Source organism: Telopea speciosissima, chromosome 11 (genome assembly GCF_018873765.1).
Source record: "Telopea speciosissima isolate NSW1024214 ecotype Mountain lineage chromosome 11, Tspe_v1, whole genome shotgun sequence".
Taxonomy (NCBI): Eukaryota; Viridiplantae; Streptophyta; class Magnoliopsida; order Proteales; family Proteaceae; genus Telopea; species Telopea speciosissima.
The window spans coordinates 50,526,545-50,554,223 of NC_057926.1; the positions used below are offsets into that span (position 1 = coordinate 50,526,545).

The window sequence follows — 27,679 nt, forward strand, 5'->3', positions numbered from 1 at the left end:
ATGGCTTTCTGCAACTCAACTTTGCTAGAATCCCTCTCTTTTCACCACCTAGTCTTCATGTTCTTCACCTTGCTCCTTGCTTCTTCGAATTCCTATGTCTTGAATTCCATCAGCACTAGCACCACCATTGTTGCTGTAGACCAAGCTGATGCTCTCCTCAAATGGAAAGCTACTGATCTCAACAACCAAAGCCAAACTGTTCTCCATTCATGGACTCTACTTGATTCCAATTCTACCAATTCCTCTATGCGATCTGACCCATGCATGAGTTGGATTGGAATTACTTGCAGTCAAAGGGGAAGCATCACTGAGATTAGCTTACCAAGTATGGGCTTGCAAGGTATGGTTGAGAACTTCCCCTTTCCCTCACTTCCTGCTCTTATACGTCTGGATTTCACTAACAATACACTTTTTGGTACTGTTCCCTCCAACATTGCTAACCTCTCTGTTATCAACTACCTTGATCTGTCTGTGAATCAGCTCTCAGGATCAATTCCATCTGAAATCTACTTACTTACCGGTCTTAATATCTTGTATCTTGATCAGAATCATTTCAGTGGATCCATACCTGACAGAATGGGAAGATTGAAAAAACTTACCATTCTGACCATGTACTCCAACAACCTCTCTGGTTCCATACCTGATTCTCTTGGTAATTTGAGCAATCTAGGAGAGCTCTCTTTATACGAAAACAATCTCATTGGTTCAATCCCTGCATCTATAGGTAAGTTGAGAGATTTGTACTCTCTATACCTATACAGAAACCAACTTTCAGGTCCCATTCCCCAGGAAATAGGAAATTTGACACAGCTCAGCTCTTTAAGCCTGGAAGATAATTATCTGATTGGTTCCATCCCTCAAGAAATAGGAAATTTGAAATCACTTACTGATCTATACTTACCTCTGAACAATCTCAATGGTTCAATCCCTGTTTCTTTATGTAATTTGAGAAACCTAACCATTTTATACCTCTATGGGAATCAACTCTCTGGTAGGATTCCTATAGAAATCGGAAATTTGACAAGTCTGACTGACCTACAACTGCTTTTCAATCAACTAGCAGGATCCATCCCTTCCACTTTGGGAAACCTAAAGAAGCTCACCTATTTAAACCTATTGAAAAATCAATTTTCTGGTTCAATCCCTGAAGAAATAGGAAATCTTACCAATTTGGCTAGCTTGCAATTGGGAGATAACCATTTCTCTGGTAGTCTGCCACAAGGGCTATGCATGAGTGGGTCACTTGAAAACATCAGTGCATTTAACAACCATTTCGTAGGTGTTCTTCCAAAAGGCTTCAAAAACTGCACAAGCTTATTTAGAGTTCGACTCGAAAATAACCAACTTGCTGCAAACTTATCAGAAGACTTTGGGGTTTATGAAAATCTGAATTACATTGATTTGAGCTATAATCAATTGAATGGTGAACTTTCATCAACCTGGGGTCAATGCCAAAACTTGCAAACTCTAAGGATGGCTGGGAATGATATTACTGGTAAGATACCTCCTGAGCTTGGGATGTTAATCCAAATGCATGTTCTTGATCTTTCTTCAAATTACCTGGTGGGTGAAATTCCTAAGGAATTTGGTGAGTTGACATTGTTGTTGAATCTCAGTCTGAGTGGCAACCAACTTTCTGGCAATTTACCATTAGAAGTTGGAAGGCTATACAGACTAACAAATCTTGACTTGTCAAGAAACAGTTTGAGTGGACAAATACCAATAGAAATAGGGAACTGCTCCAACTTATTATATCTGGATTTAAGCAACAACAATTTGAATGGAAGCATTCCCTATCAAATTGGCAATCTGGTTTACCTTCAACTTCTATTGGATCTTAGTCAAAACCGGCTCAGTGGAGAGATACTGTCACAGTTCAAAAATTTGGAAAACTTGGAAAAGTTAAATATCTCCCACAATCAACTCTCTGGTACCATTTCTTCTGCTTTTGATGGAATGGCTAACTTGACATTCATTGATATATCTTACACTGAGTTTGAAGGTCAAATTCCCAACAACAGAGCCTTTCAAAATGCTACAATAGAAGCTTTAAGAAACAACAAAGCACTGTGTGGCAATGTAAGTGGTCTGCAACCTTGCAAATCATCCCTGTCCAAAGGAGAAAAGGGAAAACCAAACCACAAAATCCTGATTGCTGTCTTGGTTCCATTGTTAGGTTTGCTATTTCTTCTGTTTTCTATTCTTTGTATCGCTCGTATCCACCGGAGGTTAAGAATTGTTGAGACAAAGCAAAGAGCAACACCACGTAATACAGATTTATTTTCTGTATGGAATTACGACGGAAGAATAGTATATCAAGAAATTATTGAAGCAACAGAGGATTTTGATGCCAAATATTGCATTGGGATGGGAGGATTTGGAAGCGTATATATAGCAAAGCTGTCAACGGATCAAGTAGTTGCTGTCAAAAAGCTTCACCAATCATTACAAGATGAATGTGAGAATGCCAACATACAGGCATTTCAAAATGAGATTTGTGCACTGACAAAACTGAGACACCGAAACATTGTGAAGCTATATGGTTTTTGTTCATATACACAGAACTCCCTTCTAGTTTATGAGTATTTTGAGAGAGGAAGCTTGGCTAAGATCCTTGACAACAATGAGCTTGCATCAGAAATGGATTGGATAAAAAGGGTTAATGTTATCAAAGGTGTGGCAAATGCTTTGTCTTATATGCACCATGATTGTTCACCACCGATCATTCACCGTGACATATCGAGTAACAATGTTTTGTTGGATGAAGAATATGAGGCATGTGTCTCTGACTTTGGCACTGCTAGGCTTCTAAAGCCCGATTCATCCAATTGGACTTCTCTAGCGGGGACGTGTGGATATGTTGCTCCAGGTAATAAAATTCATCATTGCCTTAGTTATGAAATATTTTTCTTTTACTATCATATAACTAATACTTCACTTTTCTATTTAATATTTTACTTAGTGAGATTTTATAATTGGTCAAATTTTTTATCGATCAAGCCATTTTTATTAGAAGTTTGGATCATTTTCTCATTATCATAAGCTTCAATATTGAGTTACTACTCCCCAATAAATAAATTTTGAATTTTTTGAGACTTTCCTTAGCATTGAAGATATAGTGTCCTATTAGCTTTAAAATTTTAAGAATCTAATTAATGTTTGCTGGATTTTCATGCCTCCCAGAGCTTGCCTACACGATGAAGGTGACCCGAAAATGTGACGTTTATAGCTTTGGGGTATTAACATTAGAAGTGCTGATGGGAAGGCATCCAAGTGAACTCATCTCTATGCTATTGTCATCGTTCCCAGTAGTGCCACTAACAAAGCAAATGATACTATTGGGAGATGTGGTGGACAAACGGCTTTCCCCTCCCACGATGGACATGGTTGAAGAACTCTTATCTGTTATGAAGCTAGCAATCTCATGTTTAGCTATTGATCCACAATCTCGGCCTGACATGCATTATGTGTCTGAGAAACTATCATCTTGAAGCCATTATTTGCCTTGCAATATGCTTCGTGTTGGTATTCACCATGTCTATCTTGCTTGATAATTTTCTAGATTTGCTTTGGTTTGCTTAAATAATTTCTATTTTGCTATCTTGTACTGTGATATTTAGTGGGCACCCTTTTTTCTATATAGGGCTTTTTAAATGTAATAAATCTTTGTACTGTGATATTGGGTGGGCATCCATTTTCTTTCTTTTTTTTTGGTAATTGCATCCTTTTGTCTTTTTGTATCATTATCTTGTTTGATATTTTGCCCCTTGACTTTTGATGTATCTGTGATAGTTTGTTTGACGTCTCCTCTTCGCTTAGCCACTTTGGCTTTTGTGCTATACTTTGCTCTCTTTCCTTAGGCTCCGTTTGTTTTGGCGTAAAATTTTACCTAGAAAATTTTCCATGGTAAAATTTACTTTGAAAATATAAAATTTTACATGTTGAAAAGTTTTCCAATGTTTGGAGTATAGGAAAACTTTTATACATGTAAAATTTTATAAGGCAAATTTTTTGAAGTGAAAATTTTCAAGTAAAATTTTACGCTGAAACAAACAGAGCCTTAATGTATTTTCCATTCATCAAAAAAAGAAAAAAAAAAAAAAAGATTGAGGATAGATCAGAGTCCTAAATGATTTGGGAACTAAAAAATCCTTTCTACTTTTAAGTTCAATTGAATATACAAGAATCCTTTCAAGTTCATGAGGATGGTGGACTTCTTTGCTTAGGAATAAAGCTTAAAAACGACAATCCCTAACACCTCAAACGAAATTCAAATTTGACCAAGAGTTGTGTAGTTGTGCACGATCCTTTGAGAAGTTTGGAACAAAGAGATCATGAGAACGGGTGGTTACAAGTTAGGGTTTTGATTTGAACGATCAAAACAGAAATAAATTATTGAACAAAATGAATTTTTCCTTCCAATTGAGAACATGTGATGTAAAAATGATACTCACAGGAGACTGAAAAAGCAAGATTACACCAACTCCTCGTTGCTTTTTATGACGGTAAACTACTAGTGTTTTCAAATTTTGTATCCAAGAACCATAATTCAAAACTAGGCCTATAAACGGATCGGATTCGACTCGGATGTGATCCGATCTAGATATTCTCTGGCCGAATATGGATACCTCTAAATGGATTCGGACCGAGATTCTTTCCTATTTCTTTCTTATTTATTTCAATCCACATTTTTTATTCTATCTTTATAGATTATATATGTAGTGCCAATCCAACACAAGTCTTTATATATATATATAAATAAAATATAAATTTTTTTATCATCCGTTTACACCTCTACTTTGTATAACCAGGACCTTCCTGCCATTAGCGGATACAATTCACTCTCAATCCATATCTCTTAGACCATGGTTCTTTTTCCTCATATTCTAGAATCTATTGAATCTTCAAAAACTTAACCCCAAAGATGTTTATTTACTTAATTTTTTATTATTAAGTATTCGGATTTTTCTAGACAGATTTTTATCTGCCTCCCTTGATTCTTCTTGTGGATCTGATGGAAGGTCGGTCAATAAGATCCTGAAGATTGGATGAAATAGATTACTTTCAAACTATACGGAATGGGGAATTAATGCTAAGGCTAATGATTAATGCTAAGGTAGAACTAAAGCTTTAAGCCAACGCTCTGACCCAAAGATGCGCATCCATTCGTATAATGAATCAATCGAACGAGGCAAGTACATGGAGGTTGAAGCTAAAACTGAATAGTCTCAACTCAGACTGGTAGGTTAGGACAAGAGGAATTGAACTCTTGATACGATAAAGAATGGCCAACTAAATACGAAGATCGTGCGTGGCACTTCAAATTAAAATTTCATTTAATAATTTTGAAAAATATTCATTATTTAATAACCACAAGTATTAAAAGTTTACCAAAAGAAAAAAGAAAAAAAAATTTATAAGCATTAAATGGAAGATCAGTTTTCATCAGGCAGACGGGGTGCCTAACATTTTTTGTAGATTTTAGCTTGACGACATCTTAATCTCATGGTCAAACCAATTATCATTTGGAGTTAATTAAATTGTGTAACCTTAGATTCTAATCTAGATGGCAACTCAATGTGAACTGCTCAAAGCCCGTCTAATCAAATGTGTATCTAACAGTAATTATAAAGATCATAAAGAAGAAAAGTCTCTTATTTATTTACTTTCATTTCGAGAGTACAAATAAAATACCTATTGAAAGCTTACCTTATGGACCGTGTGTAGCAGATTACATTTTTTCCCTTTATTTTCAAGGGTGTAGGATCGATGAATTAATGATGATCATTACCATTAACGGGACCCATTACCATTAACTGGACCATCATTACCTGGAACATGCCCGGGACCAAAAAGCTTCCGAGTAACCAAAAACTGTGTTACCGGAGTTCCGGTATACTCCAGTTTAAAAAAATCTGGATCTAGTTTGGTGCTGGGACTTGTGAGATAATCTTGAAATCCACTGCCAGGCCGAGCAGATGACGCCGGAGAAGATGCAAGAAGACAGATTGATAAAACAATCAAAGAAATCAAATAAAAACGATTCAGAGTTGCCATTTCCCTGGCAATGGATGACTAGCCAGCTGCTTACAATGAATATAAAGGAAGGCCATTTATAAGTATGGCTAACAAGCAGTCTTGGAAAGGTTCACACAATGCTTTGTGAGGTTACAAAAGTTGACAATTTTGATACACCAAACGGACATGACCCGGCACCACCGAATACTATATATTCCTAGTTCCAGCAGAAAGGGTTTGCGGATGCAATTTCCAGGTAGGTGAGGGTATAAACCTTTTTCAAAACATTGCTTTTACCTCCAAATCTTGATGTAAATGGATATTTAAAAAATGTAAATTAGATTCATATCTGTATTCGTTTAGAGGTAACTGTATTTGTTTAATAGTATTCGGATTAGAATTCGACTAATCTGGAAAATAATCTATCTGATAAAAAATTAAGTAACTAATGATCTTAAGGGTTTTTGAAGATTGATATATTTTAAAGAATGAGAAAATAGAATCTTGAGACTGAGACAAGTGACAACTGTGAGGCATGGATTGTGAGCGAATAATATCCCCCATAAGGAGGAGGAAGGTCTAGATTACACAAGTCAATTCGCATCCGTATCCATATCTGGTGAGGGAATATCCGAAACCAATCACACTTATCCATATTTGATCCGTTTACATCTCTACAAACCTCCCTGATTCTTTTTTTTTTCTATATTAATTTCGAAGGAGGAAAGTGGGTATGCAGTCTATCTACATAGGCATCATACACGTGAGAGGGGAAAAACAATGTTACTTGGGCACATGCAGTGCACTCTCCCTACGCCCAAACACAGGGGTGGGTGAAATGATCGCCGTGCCCCCATGGAATGGCAGAATTTCTCGGGGGTGCAGCGATGATTTCGCTTGCCCCTGTGTCTTGGCGCAGGGGCAGCGTACCGCACGTGCCTAAGTAGCGTTCTCTTTTCCTATAATTATCTAGAGAGGGTTTCACACATTAAATGGGAAAGAGGAGAGAGGGATGTGAGGGAGTGAATGATAGGCGGTACTAGATTAATAGGGGTGTCAATTGGTCCGGTTCTTTAACGATTCCAACCCTAAGGAGTCAGGACCAAAACTGGATCAATAAGTTAATCGGTTCCAAACCTGAGATCCAAGACCATTAACTAATGGGTGGGCCGGTTCCAGTTCTGGTCCTAAACAGTTCCAAGCAGTCTAAAATTAAAATAAAAAAAATTCTCGAACACATGTTACATATATTCAATAATATTAATTACTATAAGATCAGTCACATGATATACGCAACCCACTATCATTTTTTTTCCCTCAAATCATGGAATTAGTCCATATTACCTCTTGATTTGTATTCAATTAATAATTAAGTAGAAACACCATTATAGAGAACTTTCTTTCTTATTAAAATGAACAATATTAAATTCATTCTGACTACCAAAATTGAGATTAGTTGCAATTTTAAAGTAAAAGCTAAACATGAATAGCATTAGGGAAGAGGAAAAAATTTCATTGGTTGAATAAATTGCATCATATGGAATTTTGGGTTAATTTATTGTAGGTCATTGGTGGAAGAGGCAGTGGAAGAAAAATCTGTAATAAACTTAGTAAATAAGTTTGTGGGGACTAAAAGGGAGGAATGAGAGGAATTTTTCTTCTTCTTTTGAATAGGATGCAATTGGAGGAAACTCACAGGTAATGACCTATATATATATATATATATATATATATATATATATATATATATATATATATATACGAAATAGGGGAAGTGCATGGCTTGACTTTCAAAACCAAAATATCATAAGCCCCATACTATGAATCAATTGAGCATTTATGTTTGAATAGGACTGAGTTTTCCTTCAATCACAATCAAGGGATAATCTTTGACCGTGGCTTTAAGATGGGCAGGAGAGGGTAGCATGTACGACTTGAGATATTATTGATTTCGGCTAATAGGGATATTTAATAACCCTAAGATTCTAGGTAACCTTCTTCTCTATCCAACCTCATATTCTTCTGAAAAGTATAAATGAATATCGAAAACTCATTGTATTTGCCTCATTCTTGTCCATCCATTCATCGTGCGTGGCCAATTCAGTTCCTTCCATGACTTGTCTTCCATTTTGAAACATGGTCAAGAATGTCTGGCCAGGTGTGTTGAAAAAATTTCCCCTTTTGAATTTGTAGGCATTATACCTTTACGTGTCATGGTTAGCATTTGTCTATAACATAACTATTAGAGTTGGCACAAAATCTCTCTCTCTCTCTCTCTCTCTCAAACAAAGACTTGACCACCAAGAACCAATCAAACTCTAACCGAGAGGGCTCCTAACAGGCGAGTAGCAAGAATACTCCATATAACAATATCTCAAGGAAGAAAACTTCAAAAACAAACGAATTAAGACTTTAGATAATCACAATCTCATTCTCTTCATAAAACTCTCTCTACCAGTCCTTAACTTCTTTATTTTCCTTCCCAAGTAATCTTCAACCTTTAACCCGTAAAACATACAGATTTAGAAGATATATTTTAGTCTATCTAGAGAAGTCATTTATGTTTGGATGTCAAGAAAAGAAAAGAAAAAACATAATGAAATAAAAATCATGATGATGCAATGATTGATTTATGTTTCTCTCTCTCTCTCTCTCTCTTCTCAAATTCATTTTGTTATTTTTCTTTTTTTCTTTTCTTGGCATCTGAAAATAGCCTAAAAATAATAAAATATATTTTACCACCTCTTGACTCATGTGACTTAAAGTCTCCTAGGTCACCATGCCCCGAGGTTAGAAGTTCACTTTATCTTTCTATCAATTTATGAGGCTTTTTCGTGAACTTAATCTCCACACAAACTTGATATTTGTCAATCGCCGATTTTGAATTACCTTATATGAGACCTAGATTAAAAAGTCTCCCAATGTAAGGTGTACTACAATGTTCTAATCTAGCTTGTCGTAATTCAGAGGACTCAATCATGTAAATGGAGAAGAGGTCCTTAAATTTCTGTTCATAATGTAATCAATGCTCAAGTACAATCAACTCATTAACAATTTCAGTCTTGCCTTGTTGAGGAGTGATCTGAGGAATGAATCTTATTATCAAATCATTCATTTAACCGTTGTAAAGGTTCTGCATCCGTGAGATTAATCTTGACTTTATTGTAGCATTTCTTTTTGAGTTGTTGATAGTAATATTTAAAGTGACTAGGATTGCCATAAGTGAGGCAATTCATTTTTTTCTTCTTAAATTTGTTGTTCTTTTTAACATCAACGTTCTTCTTGAACTGTTTGTATTTATCAAACTCAACAAGGTTAGCCTTGGACTTGAATTCCTTAGTCTTTTCCCCCTTGTCTTTTTCCTGGTTCATCTCCTCAATCTTCATTTAGATATTAGTTGGCCTAATGAGTAATTCTTCGTCTTATACTTCATAGTGAATTTGAAATCATTCCAAGAAACCAACAGCTTCTCCAAAAGAGAGGTAGCAACAAAATAATCCGGTAAGCTCATGCCTTCTTTTATTTCACATTTTTATCCATTTCAATCTAATGCTTCATGCTAGATTTTTTAACTAACTTTGGGTCAAATTTGCGGATTTTCCTTTTATCCTCCATCAAGAGAGGAGTTTGAACAAAAATTATCCTTTCGTATGTTTTTTCCCAAAATAATTTAATTGAACATTACAGAGCACTTCTAATCTCTAATCTCCAATTTAAAGCTAGTGGGTCGGTGGCTATGGTTACATCAAAAGCGCATCTAAAGTCAAGTTCATAGCATTACCAAAATAATAATAATAAAAAAGGATCAATTTCATAGAGAAGAAATGTCTTTGCTTTGCTTTTATTTTATTTTTAAGAGTACAAACTGAGTATTATTTCTTCTTTTGGGGGCTTGGGGGGAGAAATAGGGAGGGGGGAAGGTACCAGCGAGGAGACTTGAACTCGAGACCTCCTGGTGAGCATGGACATGAAGCGCACCACAGCTCACCAACTGCACTAGACAGCTGTTGGTAAGTACAAGCAAAGTATGATCCTAAAGAAAATTACTATTTAAAGCTTAACGTATGGACCGTGTGTAGCAGATGACTTTCTTCCCCTTTTATTTGCCGTTTGGCCCTCCACCACCTGGAGCACTTCCAGGAGTTGCAGTAGCAAGATTCCGACGAAGAACCAAAAATTCTGTTACTGGAGCTCCGGTATACTCCACTTTAACAAAATTTGGATCTGGTTTGGTGGTGGGATTGGTGAGATAATCTCGAAATCCACTGCTGCTGGATCGAGCAGATGAAACTGGAGAAGATGCAGCAAGACAGATTAAAAAAACAATCAAAGTGATAAAATAAAAGCGATGATTCAGAGTCTCCATTACTGACTGCCACAAAAAATGATAAGCCAACGTTCAAAGCTGTGAAGCTAAGAAAGCCCGTTATATGTAAATAGCTAAGAAGTCTAAGAAAGTTCTCATCTTGGACTTCTTATACCCCAGCTTACAAAACTCTTCTCACACGGTAAGAAAGAAGCTTTGTGAGGTGAAAGTAATACCCTCACCTACCTGGAAATTGCTTCCGCAAGCCCTTTCTACTGGAACTAGGAATTGTAATCGGTGGTACCGGGTCATGTTTGGTGTCCCAAAATTGTCTCAAATTTTTTTTTTGTTTTTCCCTCTCTTGGATCTAGTTGTTAACAGGCGGTTCTTCCCTTTTGGCTCGGCGGAGCTGAGCTGAGTTAGGTTCCACTCTGTAGGAAATGCACATGAAGTCTACACAGAAAATTGAGGCACGCTGGACTGCCGATTCTTCAGTCAAAGAGGCAATATACCCAGCATAGAAAAGCCTTAGAAGATTTACGTATTCTATCAACATATATATTTGTGTATAAAATGAAATACAAAATTCTGGTGCAAATGTGAAGAATATTTGTATTTTTTTTTTTTTTTTTTGGTATTTAAACAATCATTTATTAGCACAAAGGTGTCCAAATTACAACAATCAGACAACCAAGGAGTGGAGGATATTTGCCATTCTGTCAGACTCGCAGAGGACAGGGCTCTCCGAGCCAAGGAGCCAGCAGTGCTGTTAATCTCCTTGATAATGAAAGAAAAGGACGCAGGTGAAACATAGGGAACAAGGTAATTGATATCACCAATGATATTAGAGACTTTCGTTGGTGGAGGAACATTGTTGCATGACAGAAGCTGGATGAGATCCCTATTGTCATATTCGACCTCTGTATTCAGGAGACCTTCTGAAATACAGTGGAGCAAACCTTCTCGAACTGCAAGTGCCTCACCTTGAAGAACCGAGGAGAAATGTTGTGGGTCTGAATAGTGTTGCTACTTGCTAGTAGAGTCCCTGATTATAAATCTGATTCCTCCTTTACCATTTTTTAGAGAAGCATCTGAGTTGATCTTGATTTTAGGTGGAAGAGGAGGGGGTCCAATGAACCTCTTTGTTGATAGGGAGAGAAACTTGTTGGTTCTGAGGTTTAGCTGGAGGTATGATTTATCATCATGTCCTTTATATACTACTAATTACCAAAAAAAAATAAAATTATATACTATTTCACATTTTCAATACAAACTTTAATGTGCTCACATTTCCAATACAAAAACATCATATAAGATCTATTGACATCAGGAACCACCTAAAATGGGGATCTTTATCCCCTCCAGTTCCCTGCCCTGCCCAATTCCCCAGTCTCCCTAATAAGGGGGGGGGGGGATGACCACCCTATCCTTGCCGAACGCTCTACCTGGGTGGGGTCCACCCCCCCCCCCCCTTTTTATTAGAGGGATTGGGGAACTGGGCTGGGCAAGGAACTAGAGGAGATAATTTTTCCCTAAAATGGGCTTGGCTATGTTGCATGTATGCCACATTTAGAGGGCACAAAGGGTTATCTCTAGAAGCAAAAGAGGGACAGCTGTCAAACGATGCTTGTGCAATGGAACTGGACTCCCTAAAATAAGGGATATGGAAATAATTGTCGACTATTGATTGGCAGTGTGACTCATAATTTTGTGAGATTGTCATTTTCATTGTCAAAATATATTCATACACAACTTACCACGTGGCAAAAGAAATCTTTGATATTTGATGGAAAATTCTGTCTCTTGAAAGTTGGTATCTTCTACATACGTATTTTAGTCTGATACAATATAGGCCATATGATTGAGGTAGATGGATAAGTCATGATATTACATAACTGCAAAATATCAAAGTCAACAACTTTGTCCCCCCAAAAAAAGTCAACAATCTATTACATAAAAGATATTATGTAGTCAAAATTTTTGAAAATTTGTCTAGTACATTTACATAACTTCAAAATATCAAAGTCTACAACTTTGTCTAAAAAAAAGTCAATAATTTTGTAGTAAAATGGGCATTGCCTCTAAAGTCAAAAAACACTCCTTGAATAATGCTTCTAGTTAGCATGCTCATTTAATAACCATGTACTTTCATGGATTAATTAGATTAAAAGCAGAATTTTTTTTAGTCCCTAGCTAATTAATCATTTAGGACTCTGATTTTTCCTCAAGAATAAATTGAAATGAAAAGAAAATATATATAAAAAAAAAAAAGCCCTAGTTCTGGGGGTGGACTCCCACAAAAGCCCTACATAGGAAAAGGATGCCCACCCAATACCCACTATACAAGCCAGCTAAACAGAAATTATTTAAGCAAACCAGAGAAAATCTAGAAAATCATCAAACAAAACATATATTCATATCACTTACAAAGGAACAACCTGATTTATTCTATGAGACGTTGAATATCAGCAGCTTGCAAGGCAAAAGATGGCTTTGAGATGAAAGTTTCTACTTTCCCAGACACATAGTACATGTCCGGCCGAGATTGTGGATTAGTTGCTAAACATGAGATTGAGACAAGAGCTCTTCAACCATATCACTTGTGGGAGGGGAGAGTCGTTTGTCCAACACATCTCTCAATAACATCATTTGCTTTGGTGATGGCAGTTCTGAGTATGATGGAGATAATAGCGTAGAGATGAGTTCACTTGGATGCCTTCCCATCAGCACTTCTAGTGTTAATACCCCAAAGCTATAAACATCGCATTTTCGGGTCACCTGCATCGTGTAGGAAAGCTCTGGAAGGCACGGATAAGTCCAAAACACATTTCATTAGATTTCTAAAACAGAAAATTTAATAACCGCTAACTCATTAATGGTAAGAAAAGTATAAATTAAATTCAATGTTTATTTTATTGGGAGTAATTCAATTTTGAAGCTTATGATAATGGGAAAAATATATATTCTAAATTTCTGATAAAAATGACTTGATCTTAAAAGAAAATATTTCATGCAAATACTATATATAAATAAATTTCTTTATAAGTAGGGAAATGATGAATTTTATTACCTGGAGCAACATATCCACGCGTCCCCACTTGAGAAGTCCAATTGGATGAATCAGGATTTAGAAGTCTAGCAGTGCCAAAGTCAGACACACAAGCCTCAAATTCGTCATCCAACAAAACATTATTGCTCGATATGTCACGGTGAATGATTGGTGGTGAACAATCATGGTGCATGTAAGATAAAGCATTTGCCACACCTTTAATAATATTAACCCTTCTTGTCCAATCCATCTCTGATGCTAGTTTAATGTTGCTGAGAATCTTAGCCAAACTTCCTCTCTCAAAATACTCATAAACTAAAAGCGAGTGTTGTGCAAATGAACAGAAACCAAATAGTTTCACAATGTTTCGGTGTCGGAGTTTTGTCAATGCACAAATCTCATTTCTAAATGTCTGCATGTTGCCATTCTCACATTCATCCTGTAATGGTTGGTGAAGCTTTTTAACAGCTACTACTTGATCCGTTGACAGCTTTGCTATATATACACTTCCATATCCTCCCGTCCCAATGCAATATTTAGCATCAAAATCCTCTGTTGCTTCAATAATTTCTTGATATACTATTCTTCTGTTGTAATACCATATTGATAATAAATCCTTATCACGTGGTGTTGTTCTTTGCTTTGTCTCAACGGCTCGTACCCTTCGGTGGATTACACAAGCAATAACAAAAACAAACAGAAGAAATAGCAAACCAAACAATGGAACCAAAACAGCAATCAGGATTTTGTGATCTGGTTTTCCCTTTTCTTCTTTTGACAGGGATGATTTGCAAGGTTGCAGACCGCTTGCATTGCCACACAATGCTTTGTTGTTTCTTAAAGCTTCTATTGTAGCATTTTGAAAGGCTCTGTTGTTGGGAATTTGACCCTCGAACTCATTGTAAGATATATCAATGGATGTCAAGCTAGCCATTCCGTCGAAAGCAGAAGAAATGGTACCAGAGAGTTGATTGTGGGAGATGTTTAACTTTTCCAAGTTTCCTAAGTTGTTGAACTGTGACAATATCTCTCCACTGAGTCTGTTTTGACTAAGATCCAACAGAAGTTGAAGATAAACCAGATTGCCAATTTGATAGGGAATGCTTCCATTCAAATTGTTGTTGCTTAAATCCAGATATAATAAGTTGGAGCAGTTCCCTATTTCTTTTGGTATTTGTCCACTCAAACTATTTCTGGACAAGTCAAGATTTGTTAGTCTGTATAGCCTTCCAACTTCAAATGGTAAATTGCCAGAAAGTTGGTTGCCACTCAGACTGAGATTTAGCAAAACTGTCAGCTCACCAAATTCCTTTGGAATTTCACCCACCAGGTAATTTGAAGAAAGGTCAAGAGCATGCAGTTGGGTTAACATCCCAAGCTCTGGAGGTATCTTACCAGTAATATTATTCCCAGCCATCTTTAGAGTTTGCAGGTTTTGGCATTGACCCCAGGTTGATGAAAGTTCACCCTGCAATTGATTGTTGCTCAAATCAATGTAATTCAGCTTCTCATAAACCCCAAAGTCTTCTGATAAGTTTGCAGCAAGTTGGTTATTTTCGAGTCGAACTCTAAATAAGCCTGTGCAGTTTTTGAAGCCTTTTGGAAGACCACCTATGAAATGGTTGTTAAATGCAGTGAAGTTTTCAAGTGATCCACTCATGCATAGCCCTTGTGGGAGACTACCTGAGAAATGGTTATCTCCCAATTGCAAGTTAGCCAAATTGGTAAGATTTCCTATTTCTTCAGGGATTGATCCAGAAAATTGATTTTTCAGTAGGTTCAAATTGGTGAGCATCTTCAGGTTTCCCAAAGTGGAAGGGATGAATCCTGTTAGTTGATTGAGAGGCAGTTGTAGGACAGTCAGACTTGTCAAATTTCCTATTTCTATAGGAATACTACCAGAGAGTTCATTCGAATGGAGGGATAAAATGGTTAGGTTTCTCAAATTACCTAAAGAAACAGGGATTGAACCATTGAGATTGTTCAGAGATAAGTACAGATAAGCAAGTGATTTCAAATTTCCTATTTCTTGAGGGATTGAACCAATTAGATAATTATCTTCCAGGCTTAAAGAGCTGAGCTGTGTCAAATTTCCTATTTCCTGGGGAATGGGACCTGAAAGTTGATTTCTGTATAGGTATAGAGAGTACAATTCTCTCAACTTACCTATAGATGCAGGGATTGAACCAATGAGATTGTTTTCATACAAAGAGAGCTCACCTAGATTGCTCAAATTGCCAAGAGATTCAGGTATGGAACCAGAGAGGTTGTTGGAGTACATGGTCAGAATTGTAAGGTTTTTCAATCTTCCCATTCTGTCAGGTATGGATCCACTGAAATTATTCTGATCAAGATACAAGATATTAAGATTGGTAAGTAAGCAGATTTCAGATGGAATTGATCCTGAGAGCTGATTCACTGACAGATCAAGATAGTTAATAACAGAGAGGTTAGCAATGTTGGATGGAACAGTGCCAAGAAGTGTATTATTAGTGAAATCCAGACGTATAAGAGCAGGAAGTGAGGGAAAGGGGAAGTTATTAATCATACCTTGTAACCCCTTACTTGGTAAGTTAATTTCAGTGATGATTCCTCTTTGATTGCAAGCAATTCCAATCCAACTCATGCACAGGTCAGATCGCGTAGAGGAATTAGTGGAATTTGAATCATCAACTAGTCTCCATGAATTGAGAACAGATTGGCTTTGGTTGTTGAGATCAGTAGCTTTCCATTTGAGGAGAGCATCAGCTTGGTCTACAGAAGCAGTACTGGTGGCAGTGCTGATAGAACTCGAAGAAGCAAGGAGCAGAGTTAAGAACAAGAAGGATAGGAGATTGAAGGAGAGGGATTCCAGTACAGTTAGCTTGCAAAAAGCCATGGTTTTGGTTGCCTTTCAGCAATTGAAAAGTTAATGGGAGATTTATTGTAACCCAAAATCCTTCCCAATAATTGTTCCTTTCTTAGTTATTGTCCCATGACCGCACTGATTTCCATCTATGGAAGCGTGGATATTATTATTATTATTATTTTTATGTTAAAAGTCAGCAAGATTTAAATTAAAAGATAAAAGAAAAATATATGTTTAACATCTAAGACAAACCCAGACAAAGCAGGATCCACCATGTGGGATCCACTCAAGGTGGATGTCATCTGTGCGACTCATTCCCATTCTTGTACGTTCACGGACATGAATGGGATCCCAATTCTACTCAGACGAATACAAGGAAACAAAAGAGGGGAAGAAACCCTACACCCAAACACCACTGAAAGAAGTCTTTGTGTCTTTGTGAACTTTTTTCTTCATTGACGTCTATGGATTGTTCTTGCTAGGTGATAGCCACAACCATTTGTTATGGGTCAACTCAGTTGAACATCGATTGGTTCCGGCTGGTCAAGTCTTTGTTTGCTGCTCAGAGAGAGAGAGGAACCTACTGAATTCGGTGATGAAAGTCAAGCCATTGCGTTTTCATGGGCTTCATGACGGTATGGTTAGCATTAGGAGAGTCAATGGGTTCGGGTCCGGTTCAGGTTCAGGTTCGAGTTCAGTTTGGTTGGTTGGTTATTTTTTGGTAATATTGGTTTTGGTTTTCATTATTTGGTTCGATTTTAGTTTGATACAAAATACAGAATGCAAAAAAATCAAAATTGAACGAAAACGAGAAGAATATATTTTCAAAACAAAAACTGAATCCAATCAATTCGGTTTAATCTTAATTTTTATTATAAGTTTAGTCTCTTTTTTTTGAGAAAATTTCTTAGATCTATGAGATTAAAACAAGAATTACAAGATAAGTATATTTTAAATTTGTTTTACATCCATAAACTTATATTTTAAAAAGATTTACCTAATCCCCAAATTAGCTAGTTTCCGTCCGGTCCAACAAAAAAATATAACTAAACTTCCTAATATACCCTTTGACTCACTTTTTTTCCTAAAAAACGCTAAAGATAATGCTTTTAGTTTTTTGGTCTGAGTGAGTAATTCTCGATTGCTTGCTTCCCAAGGTGAATTGCAGAGGAAGAGAGAGGTAAAGATGATTGAAATGGTGTTGAACGATCTTCTAGGAAAGAAAGTTAGAGTGAAGTGCAACGACGATGACACCATCGAAGACTTGAAGAAGCTCGTTGCCGCTCAAACGGGAACGAGAGTTGAGAAGATAAGGACTCAGAAGTGGTACAACATCTATAAGGATCACATCACCCTAAAAGACTATGAGATTCATGGCGGCATGAGCCTCGAACTCTACTACAACTAAATTGTCTGTCCAATAAAGAAAACAGGTATGATGGTTAGGTGTGCTTGTTGGAAATTGTCTCTCGGTCCAGAGGAGAGGAAATACATGGTCTGAACTCAAAAGCAGTGTTTACTTCTTTGAGTCTATAATATGTAATGTAATGCAGACATTGACACTTCTTACTTCCGAGTAGGAAAAGGAAAACTTAAAATGATTGCTAGATTGGTGAGACTTGTATTGTAATTTAGAATTTTTAAGACTCTTATCTGGAGTTCCAAAAAAAATAAAAAATAAAAATAAAATAAAAAAATAAAAAAAAATAAAAAAATCCAAAGAGAAACTCAGGAAATCCAGAAAGATAAACATAACCCACCACCAGACGTCTTTCAACTAGTTCATAGACGCCCAATGCTAGCATTCCTCAAACCCATTGCTCAAACACAGGGGAACTAAAAAGCTAAGCAAAAGAGCATCAACAAATCGAAGCTTACATTAATATAATAGTATTCCCCTTTTGGCCAGGACCCATTTCCTGTGATGAGCAATGAAAGAAGAGGAATAAGAAAATAAAACCAAGGATTGGCATGAGATTGAAAGAGGATGAAACAACAAACACCTTCCCCACTTCAACCAATTATACCACCAATAAAAACCTGATTCAACACACCATTCGCAACTCTAAACGGAGCTAGTCAAAATCGTGAAAAAAAAAGAGAGGCTACAACTGGGGTAGAGAAAGAGAGCCAATACTTTCCGGGTTTACGTGTGATAACCATTAGAGGATTAAAACAGGGAGTGAAAGAGGGATAACGAGAAGAGGGAAGCATCTAGCGAGCACCACGTTTGCTAGTTTCTGCAAGTTTCCTGCCAAATAGAAATAAGAGAGAACTCAATGAATTGTGGGAAGTGCAAACGGTTACACTATTAAAGCATTATCTTTAGCTTTTTTTTTAAGGAAAAAATTTGAGTCAAAGGGTATATTAGGAAGTTTAATTATATCTCTTTGTTGGGCGGGACGGTGTTGCGTGTGGAAATCTCCGATGCTTGGTTTGCCCACGGATGAGCCTGCAAAGACCAAGTGATGAGCACAAGAGAGCCGGTGTGGCTCCGGCCTAGGACTCTCCGATGCTAAAGTTAGATCACCAGTGCAACAGCAGAATCGGTAGTCAAAGTGAGATGATGAATGGTGCTCCATACCTAGGTATTTATAGAGTGAGGATGAGATGAGGCGGTTGGGAGAGTCCTAGTATAGTAGGAGTCCTTCTTTTGGAAGGCTCTCGGCGTAGAGCGGAGTGGAGAGCTATTTTCGGGGTCGGGGCTCTTATTAAGGTAAGAGTCCATGTAAATTGTGATTTCGTATTGCTTTGGGATCGTGGCTCGATCCTTATCCCGTGATTCTCGGGATGTGTGCCGCGTGGCCCTACGATCCCCGTGGGGCGCTATGGTAGCCTCTGTGGAGGAGGGCTTTTTAGGTCGGCTGGGAGGTCGGCCGAGAGGTCGGCTGTTAGGTCGGTCTCGACGAGGCAGCTCGGCCTAGGATGTCTGTGTATGCTCGGTCGGAGTTTATGGCTGACTTGTGTGAGCTCGGCCCGAGCTGGTGGGGGGATTTTATGACACATCAAACGGGCACTAACTAATTTGAGGATTAGGTAAATCTTTTCAAAATGTAAATTTATGGATGTAAAACAAATTTAAAACATACTTATTTTGTAATTCTTTTTTTAATCTAGTAGATCTAAGAAATTTTCCCTTTTTTTTTTTGGTAAACCAGTTTAATCTTATTACTCACAAGACATTTCACTAATAAATAATATAGAATTGTGGCTCCAACTATTAGTACATATTGACTTGAATACAAAGCACAATCTAAAAAAAAAAAAATGGTTCTAAATATTGTTTCGAGAAAAATAAAGACATTATAACTTAAAGTTAACATGTACATATTTTTTCAAATGGATTCATAAGGATGAATATTCAACAAATGTACCAAATTTGTTTTTTGATGAAAGAAAGAAAAATATATTGCCAAATCAAGGAGATATACAACAATCATCTAATCAAGTATCATTAGTAAGAAGGGTTAACCTAGCTAGGGAACGAAGCCAAGATAGGATAGAGGGGTAAGGGGAGGACTTAAACATGATGTCAGAAGAGCTATCCACAATTTTCAAAAAATAATCCAAAACCTCTAATGGCCATGGGGAAAGGGATGGAGTTGGAAGAAGTCCAAGCAACATCTTATTGTAACACCAAACTTCTTTCAGCTTCAAATCTCTCGATTTAGCCAGATCAAAACCCGTGAGGATAGCTAGCAATTCAGGTTCCAACTCGTGTTTACTCTTTAGTCGTCTAGCAGTTAACAAAATGAATTTCCCATCTAACAGTATTCCCAAGGTCCATCCAGAACAGCCTATGTCCGTTGGATCAAGCCCTGCGCAAACCAATACAAGAAAATCCAAAGTAGGTAAATGAGGTAAAGAGTGCACAAATAGGCCTTAGGTATTAGATAATACAGAAAAGGGGGTAGCAATGGGGGGGGGGGGGGGGAGAGATAGAGAGGTCCTTCAACCAAAGTTCAATCCTCTTTAATACAAATAGAGGGTTAGGTTTCACATAATGAAAAATTAAATTGTTATTGGACAGCCAGATAAAATAACAAGTAATAATGAAAACTGAAAAAAACCAGACGAGAGAATGCTTATTAAGTTTGCGGCTGGGAAAAGTAGAAATGCAGAATTGTCTCAGAGATGGGGGAGAGATGTGTTCTGTCCTGAGACCCAAAGGACCAGCTGCCCAGTTATGTTTGACCCAGTCACAAGAAAGCAATAAGTGCCAAAGGGTCTCATTACAAGTGCCACAGAAAGCACAAGTTGGGCCGAGCGGAGTCTAGTTCGAAATAGAATCCTTAACTGGAATCTCTGCATTTAATACAGGCCAGAAAAATATTTTAAACTTCTGTGTTTATTAAGATGCCAAAAAAATTTCCACCAAGCGGAGAAAGACAAATCATAGGTAGGGGTGTTGGAGAGAAAAAGATACGCTTTTTTGGTAATAAAGCGTCCATCTCTAGATAGAGTACACCACCAGGAGTCAGGGGACTCAGAGCAGGGAACAAGAAGGATATGTTCCAGAAAACAAGGAGCCGAAGCACCCAACAGTCCAAAATTCCAGTTATTATTAGAAATAAACAGGTTAACCCTTTCAGGGAAAGCCCTAGAAGAAGCATCAGGCATAATAGAGAAGGAAGGAAGAGAAGGGATCCAGGGTTCCGTCCAAAAGAAGGTATCCTTACCATTCCTGATTCTCCTAAAGCTGATAGTCCGGAGGGAGGGAAGTGACTTAGCAAGGCTGTTCCAAATCCATGATCCCTTCTTCAAAGAGATGCTAGGGTCAAGAAGGGAAGTGTGAGGAAAATATTTAGTTTTAATTAAGAACCCTAGCCCATAAGGACTGGGTTCGGTCAATGTACCAAATTTGTTGTAACTTAAATCTTAGTGATGCTTTATGGCTTCATCTTTGAAAACTCAATTGGTTCTTTCCTTCACGGTATCGGAACAAGTTGTTAATAGGATTGTTCCACATATCACTTTTCTTTGGGCAACAGTGGCTTTTGAAGGGCTTTTGGTGCCAGGCCACAAATCCTAACTCTATACTACTAATACAGTTTAGAGTAAATTTGGTTTGATTCTAATTGAACAATTTCACCCATATATGAAACCAAAATCGAACCAAACTAAACCGAGAAAAGATTCATTGTTCTAAAACCAAACCACATCGATTCTTCTTTGGTTTGATTTGGTTTGGTCCAGTTTTAAACGGCTTCGATTTTGGTTTTCTGTTTCGGTTCCAAAATGACATCCTTAGCTAGAATTTCCCTATGCCATTTAGGTCGGATCCGACTCCTCTACTTCCGCCTGCCCGGTACTGCCGTGCACCCCCACACACAAGTGCGGTGGAAAGTACCACCTTACCCCCGCTCAAGCAGGGGTAAGGCGGTACATTCCGCCTTACTTGTGTGTGGGGCACACACGGCAGTAGGGGCAACCGGAAGTAGAGGAGTCGATTGCATATAGGTCATATTTTTTTTTTTGGGGAAAAAAGAATGTTGCCTAGTCGCATGTAGTTTGCATATAGACTGTTATGTCGGCTTTCCCCTCAGTGGTCAATACCTTCTTGCTTGAGGATGCTCTAGGGAGACCAAGATATAGATTTAAGTAGGGTGGGGTTCGCTCCTCATCTTTGGCGTGTGGGATTAATTGCTAGTCCTTTTTGTTCTTGTATCCGTCCGGTATTCAAATTCTGTATTTTTTTTCATTTAATTATATTATATTTCTTTCTGATCTTTAGCCAAAAAAAAAAAAGTGTAGTTTGCATATAGACACAACCCCCTGAAAATGACTGCCCCACTCCCTACAAAATGAAAAATCCTCTGATTGATGCCTTTACATGCTCTCCCATTGGGCTTCGTTCTAGTGCAAGGACCATGTTCGCAACCGGGAAATGTTCTTCTTCCCCTTTTTAATTAGGTAGCGCCTACTAATTATTACATGAGTTTCTTCTCATTCTTTCCTAATAAACAAAATAATAGAATGTAAACTATAATTTTTGGAAATGAGTTCCTTGTGCAGCTGCGGAATGTACTCAAGTGCCTCCTTCTATCTATCTCTGTCCTCCAACAATAAGAGGCAGAAATACGTCATTTCATCGGAGAGATAGACACATGAAAGTACTAATGTATGCTACGCAGCTTGGCAACGATTATTTCTCCATATTTTATTAAAAAAAAAAACCTCGCAACTGAAATAAACACCATATAATAGCTAAAATTTTCTCAGATACTCTATACTCTAGACTAACTATCTCAATAACAATTATCATATTCAAAGAAATGGATTAGGTTTAAACGCAGTCCACATGTATGTTTATGATCACGAGTTCCAGTGGGCTGGAGTCATGAGCACAGAAATAATCACCCAAGGATCAAACGGTCATAAATGCAGGCATGGTTTTGTTCTCTGATCGCGAATGCTTTGTTTGGGTGGATGAAGTTTAGAAGGAAAATGAAGAAAAGATCCATTTAGGTCCGGCAACCAATCAATAAAGAGCTTATACTTGAGAGTTTTTATTTCTTTTGGTAACACTCCTTGCGAGTTGTAAAAAGATAAGGCTGGATTTGGAAAATAGATTAAGGGTTTGTTTGGCAAAGTTTGTTTAAAAAAATTATTATTTGGTTAGAAGGTCAAAAACGTGTTTGGTTTATAGAAATTTAAAAAAAAAAAAACATTTCTTTCACCATGGAAGAAAAAAGTGGACAATGAATAACTGAAAGAACAATTATGCTTGAATATAAAAAAGGGAAATTTTTTGGGAGAGCTTGAAGTTGTTTTCAGTAAAATTAGTAGACCATTCTGCAGTATTTTCTTGAGTAATTTTTTTTTTCAATGCTTTGCAGGTAATAGACGAAAGTAGAGAAGAAGAAGGGGCGGGATTGTCAAGCATATTTCTCTGGGACGTACTTGAACTTGATCGTTGCTTTTGAGATTAATGCATAATTTATTTTCGATCAAAAAAGAAAATCAAAAGAAGAAAAAGTCAGTTTTTTTTATTTTTTATTTTTTTTTACATGAAAGAGAGAGGTCTACTCAGTGAAAGGCACCAAGATCAATTTTGTTTATGAGAAATTAAGAGTCCTTGTTTCTAGAATCAACAAAAAAAAAGAAAAAAAGACCAATTTTTCTTCAATCACGATCAATGGAGTATTCAATCGTTGTAAATGGGGGATAGAGGGCGGCGATTCATCGCGTGGTGAAAGAAAAGTACTTAAAAAAATATTTTATTTCTATGAGAAAGAGATGTATAGGTCCATGCAAACATTTTGTCCTTGCTCAATAAGAATCATTGAGAATACACTTGTTTTCAAGGGAAGAAGCTCAAAGCCCTTCCTATTAATTGCTCTTTTTTTGGCTTTTAGTGATTGTTAGACTTTTCATTTTTGATAAAGAAATTGTTAGATGAACTACACTTATTTCCATCCATGGAGGCGTGGATGATTCTTTACTCATTGACAACCACTGAAAATAAACTCTCTTTGTTTCTTTGTGAACTATTCTTCCTTTGAGTTATTGTTGTTACTGTCACCTCAAAGTGCGGTGACCACGGCAACTTGTTAGGCGTCAACTTGGTTAGACATCGATTGGATCTGGTGGTAAAGTCATTGTTTGCTTCTGTAAGAGAGAAATGTTTTGTTGGGTGTTGAAAGTCAAGTCAAAGCTTTTTTATTGACTTGATATGATCGGTATACCTAGCCCTTCGGTTAAGGTTCAGGTTCAACTTCAGTCAAATCATGGTGATCAATGGGCATATATACACGAACGAAAACAAAAGGGGTTAGAAGGTATACCTGGATCCATGGTTTGAAGTAGAATAGCTCTACTGCCTTTGGTTTCTTTTACAACTCTATCTTTTGTGTTGGCTTTGTTTATAGCACAAATCTTTTACGGTGTACTGTCCTATCCTGCCTGTGCTGTGTAGACACAGGGTCACGCGCAATGACCACCTTACCCCTGCTTGGACAAGACGCTCGGGCAGGGGTAAGACGGTCAATGAGTGCCGCCTTGTGTCTACGCAACACGACAGGATGGACAGCCCACGCTGTAGAAGATCTGGATCCTTTTGTCTACCCTCTTCTCACCACACCCTTAAGTTTCTTATGCTTACTACTTAATAGGTTAATGTAAGTTATTTATATGAGTGAGGGTAGGGAGCAGTCCTATAATAAAAATTGGGGATTTATTTTTCATTAACGGAATAATAATTTAAGTCCACACATAATACTATATTTCAATTCATTAAGGTGTGTTAAATATGATTCAATATTACACTAATGATCACTTACAAATATTGGATCTAGCTCACTCCACCCTTAGTCAACACTATTAAACCGGTTTTGAAAACTAAATATTGGGACTATGTTAGCCCACCTAACAGGAAATCTTACACAGTTTTGGTTATTCAGTTTGATTTTTATTCAATTGGGATGACCTGCATTTTTTGTTGAAATGGCTTCGAATCTGTTGATCATTTGTTCTTCGAATGCCTTAACTCCCACCTTTTTCGGGAAGGAATTATCCAAAAAATGCTGGTCCAATGCGAGGGTTATTCGGGAACTAGAGCATGAATGCTGATGGGTTCAATCCACCTTTGATGGTAATTCTTGGTGTGATGCAGTGGGGAAGTTAGTTTTTTGCGCTACGTTTTTCCATGTCAAATATGAGAGAGACCTTAGAAGTTGGGACTGAATTGGATTCAAGATCAGATGTCAACCTGGCTCAAATAATCTTGTGGTTCCTGACAATCTCAGAAACAAGCAAATTAATTGTGTCAAGTTGGTGCCTCAATGTTTCATTCTTGAATGTTTCTTATAGAAGCTTTGGTGTTTTCATTAATTGAAATGAATGTGAGAAGTTACAAATATATAGGCTGATACAGGACACATAATATAACTAATCAAGGCATAACCTAGACACGTGGATTACATAGAATCTTTAATCTGGGTCCTTCTCCTTTACAAAGATAAGGCTGGATTTGGAAAATGGATTAAGGGTCTATTTGGCACAGTTTGTGTAAAAGATATATTTTTTGAGTTTGTGTTATTAAAGATATTATTAAAAGTTAATAACGTGTTTGGTTTACAGAAAAAAAAACATTTCTATCACCGTGGAAGAAAATAGTGGACAATGATGAAGACTGAAGAAAAATTATGCTTGAATATAAAAAAAGGGAAATTTTTTGAGAGAGCCTGAAGTTGTTTTCAGTAAAATTATAAGACTATTCTTCAGTGCTTTTTTGTTTTTCTCAAAGCCTTGGAGGTAACAGACAAAAGTAAAGAAGAAGAAGGGGCAGGGATTTTCAAGTACTTGTTTTTGGGATGTACTTGAACTTGACCGTTGCTTTTGGGTATAATGCATAATTTCTTTTTGATAAAAAAAATAAAAAATAAATAAAAAGTCAGTTTTTAATTTTTTATTTTTTAATTTTTAACGTAAAGAGAGAAGTCTGCTAAGTGATAGGCACCAAAATCAGTTTTGTCTCTTTTTTTTATGACTCATCTAAGATAGTTTAATAATATAATGGTTAGCATATAGAACGTAAAGTATCAATATCTGAATAGTTTGATCATTGACAAAGCTTTCGTAATATGAAAGAAAAGGGGAAATTAAAGTCCTTGTTTCTAGAATCAACCAAAAAAAAAGGATCAATTTTTCTTCAATCACGATCAATGGAGTATTCATTGACTGAGGCCTTCGATTGGTGTTCTCATAGGATCGATAGACTCTATTCAATAATTGTATTTGAGGGACAAAGGGTGATGATCTTTCACCGCGTGGTGAAGGAAACCTTCTTCAAAAAAAAATTTATTTCTACGAGAAAGAGATGTATGGGTTCATGCAAATAGATTGTCCTTGCTCAATAAGAATCACTGAGAATACACTTGTTTTCAAGAGAAGAAGCTCAAACCCCTTCCTATTAATTGCCCCGTTTTTGAGTTTTTAGTGATTGTTACATGAACCACACTTATTTCTATCCATGGAGGCGTGGATGATTCTTTACTCATTGATAACTACTGAAAATAGAGTAAGGCTCACGTTCATGTACGGGAATGTACGATAACGGCTCCTAGCTGTTCAGATGGAATCCACTCCATCTGATCAAACGGCTGGGGGCCGTTCTCTCTCCTGAAAATACACTCGTCTTTGTTTCTTTGTGAAATTTTCTTCCTTTGAGATATTGTTAAAAGGTGAATGGATTATTATTGCTACTGTCCGCTCAAAGTACGGTGACCACGGCAACTTGTTAGCGATGAGTGTGGGCTTAATTTATTATCGGATCGATCATTGATGGCGATCAAGAAATACAAGGGCTGACGTGACTACTACTATTTTATTGAGATGGACCGGACCGACCTGGCCCATTGTGGAAGTGGATTAGGGTTTTGGGGAGTATTATAAATACAACTGATGAGGGGTTCCTGAAGTCACTATTCTCTTTTCTCTTTTCTCCACAAGAAAGGGAGTTGTGGAAGAGTTTAGGAGACGACCGAAGTTCCCCATCGCGGATTGCGTTCATTCTCTGACAGATCGATGCTGCTATGAATGGAGGCGTTCTTATGTGTTCTTTATCAACAAACGTGGGTGTCAGGTACACTTTGTTTTCCTATTTATTTTGATTCAATCGTATTCTAGGGATCTATATGGGGACGGATACGGGTTTGACAAAACCCTTGAATGCTCCAACATGGTGATCAATGGGCATATATGAATAAGAGCAAAAGAGGTTGGAGGGTATATATACCTAGATTCATGGTTTGAAGTAGAATAGTTTTATTGTCTTTGGTTCTTTTTACAACTTCATTTCCTGTGTTGGCCTTGTATAGCATCTTCTCACCACACCCTTAAGTTTCTTATGCTCAACACTTAATGGGTCATTATTTATAGGAAAAATTACTTAGATCTAATAGATAAAAATGGAACTTACAAGATAAATAGGTTTCAAATTTGTTTTATATCCACTATTTTCTATTTTAAAAAGATTTACTTAATCCCCAAAGTTGGTTAGTACACATCACACCTTAGAATAAAATAAAAGAAAACTTTTAAAATTGTCCCAACCTCATTTAACTATTTTTAAAAATTATAAAATCCGATGAAAGTGCACCTTAATTGTAGGAGTAGAAATCAAAACGGTTAATATCTGCTAAAAAAATAAAAACAAACTTATAGCATTGAATCCAAAGGGAAGTGCATCTTAATTGTTGGAATAGAATTCAATAGAAACATATTTATAAAAAAAAAAAACCGAAAAGAGGATGGTTCACCAACCCCTCCCTAAGGTTTTTGTATGTACCAAAATAACCTCCCAATACCTATTCCCGCCCTCTCCCGCCCTACGGTGATTGGGATCTCACTCACAGTTGGTGGAAGGAAACTCAGTAAAAATAAAAATAAAAAACAAAAACAAAAATAAAAGTGAGAGAAACAATAACAAATAAAAAAAAAAGTAGAGAAAGTTGCA

At 37.0% G+C, this 27,679-nt stretch overlaps 3 protein-coding genes across 3 annotated transcripts; 2 read left to right on the top strand and 1 right to left on the bottom strand.

Annotated features, from left to right (window-relative positions):
• On the top strand, positions 1–27,679 carry LOC122645292 (MDIS1-interacting receptor like kinase 2-like). Its single transcript, XM_043838612.1, has 6 exons — positions 1–2,869; positions 3,184–3,525; positions 6,771–6,781; positions 21,357–21,363; positions 27,402–27,405; positions 27,669–27,679. The coding sequence occupies exons 1-2, from the start codon at positions 1–3 to the stop codon at positions 3,489–3,491; spliced, it is 3,177 nt and encodes a 1,058-aa protein (XP_043694547.1). The 3' UTR covers positions 3,492–3,525; positions 6,771–6,781; positions 21,357–21,363; positions 27,402–27,405; positions 27,669–27,679.
• On the bottom strand, positions 12,884–16,251 carry LOC122645293 (MDIS1-interacting receptor like kinase 2-like). Its single transcript, XM_043838614.1, has 2 exons — positions 13,395–16,251; positions 12,884–13,122 (listed from the first exon to the last, which is right to left on the bottom strand). The coding sequence occupies exons 1-2, from the start codon at positions 16,249–16,251 to the stop codon at positions 12,884–12,886; spliced, it is 3,096 nt and encodes a 1,031-aa protein (XP_043694549.1).
• On the top strand, positions 17,361–17,773 carry LOC122646328 (ubiquitin-like protein 5). Its single transcript, XM_043839863.1, has one exon. The coding sequence runs from the start codon at positions 17,408–17,410 to the stop codon at positions 17,627–17,629; it is 222 nt and encodes a 73-aa protein (XP_043695798.1). The 5' UTR covers positions 17,361–17,407; the 3' UTR covers positions 17,630–17,773.

Coding starts and splice junctions, on each gene's coding strand:
- LOC122645293 (XM_043838614.1), bottom strand. CDS start 16,251: ATGGCTTTTTGCAAGCTAACTGTACTGGAATCCCTCTCCTTCAATCTC. Junction 13,123..13,394: donor GCGTGGATATGTTGCTCCAG/GTAATAAAATTC, acceptor CGTGCCTTCCAG/AGCTTTCCTACACGATGCAG.
- LOC122646328 (XM_043839863.1), top strand. CDS start 17,408: ATGATTGAAATGGTGTTGAACGATCTTCTAGGAAAGAAAGTTAGAGTG.
- LOC122645292 (XM_043838612.1), top strand. CDS start 1: ATGGCTTTCTGCAACTCAACTTTGCTAGAATCCCTCTCTTTTCACCAC. Junction 2,870..3,183: donor GTGTGGATATGTTGCTCCAG/GTAATAAAATTC, acceptor CATGCCTCCCAG/AGCTTGCCTACACGATGAAG.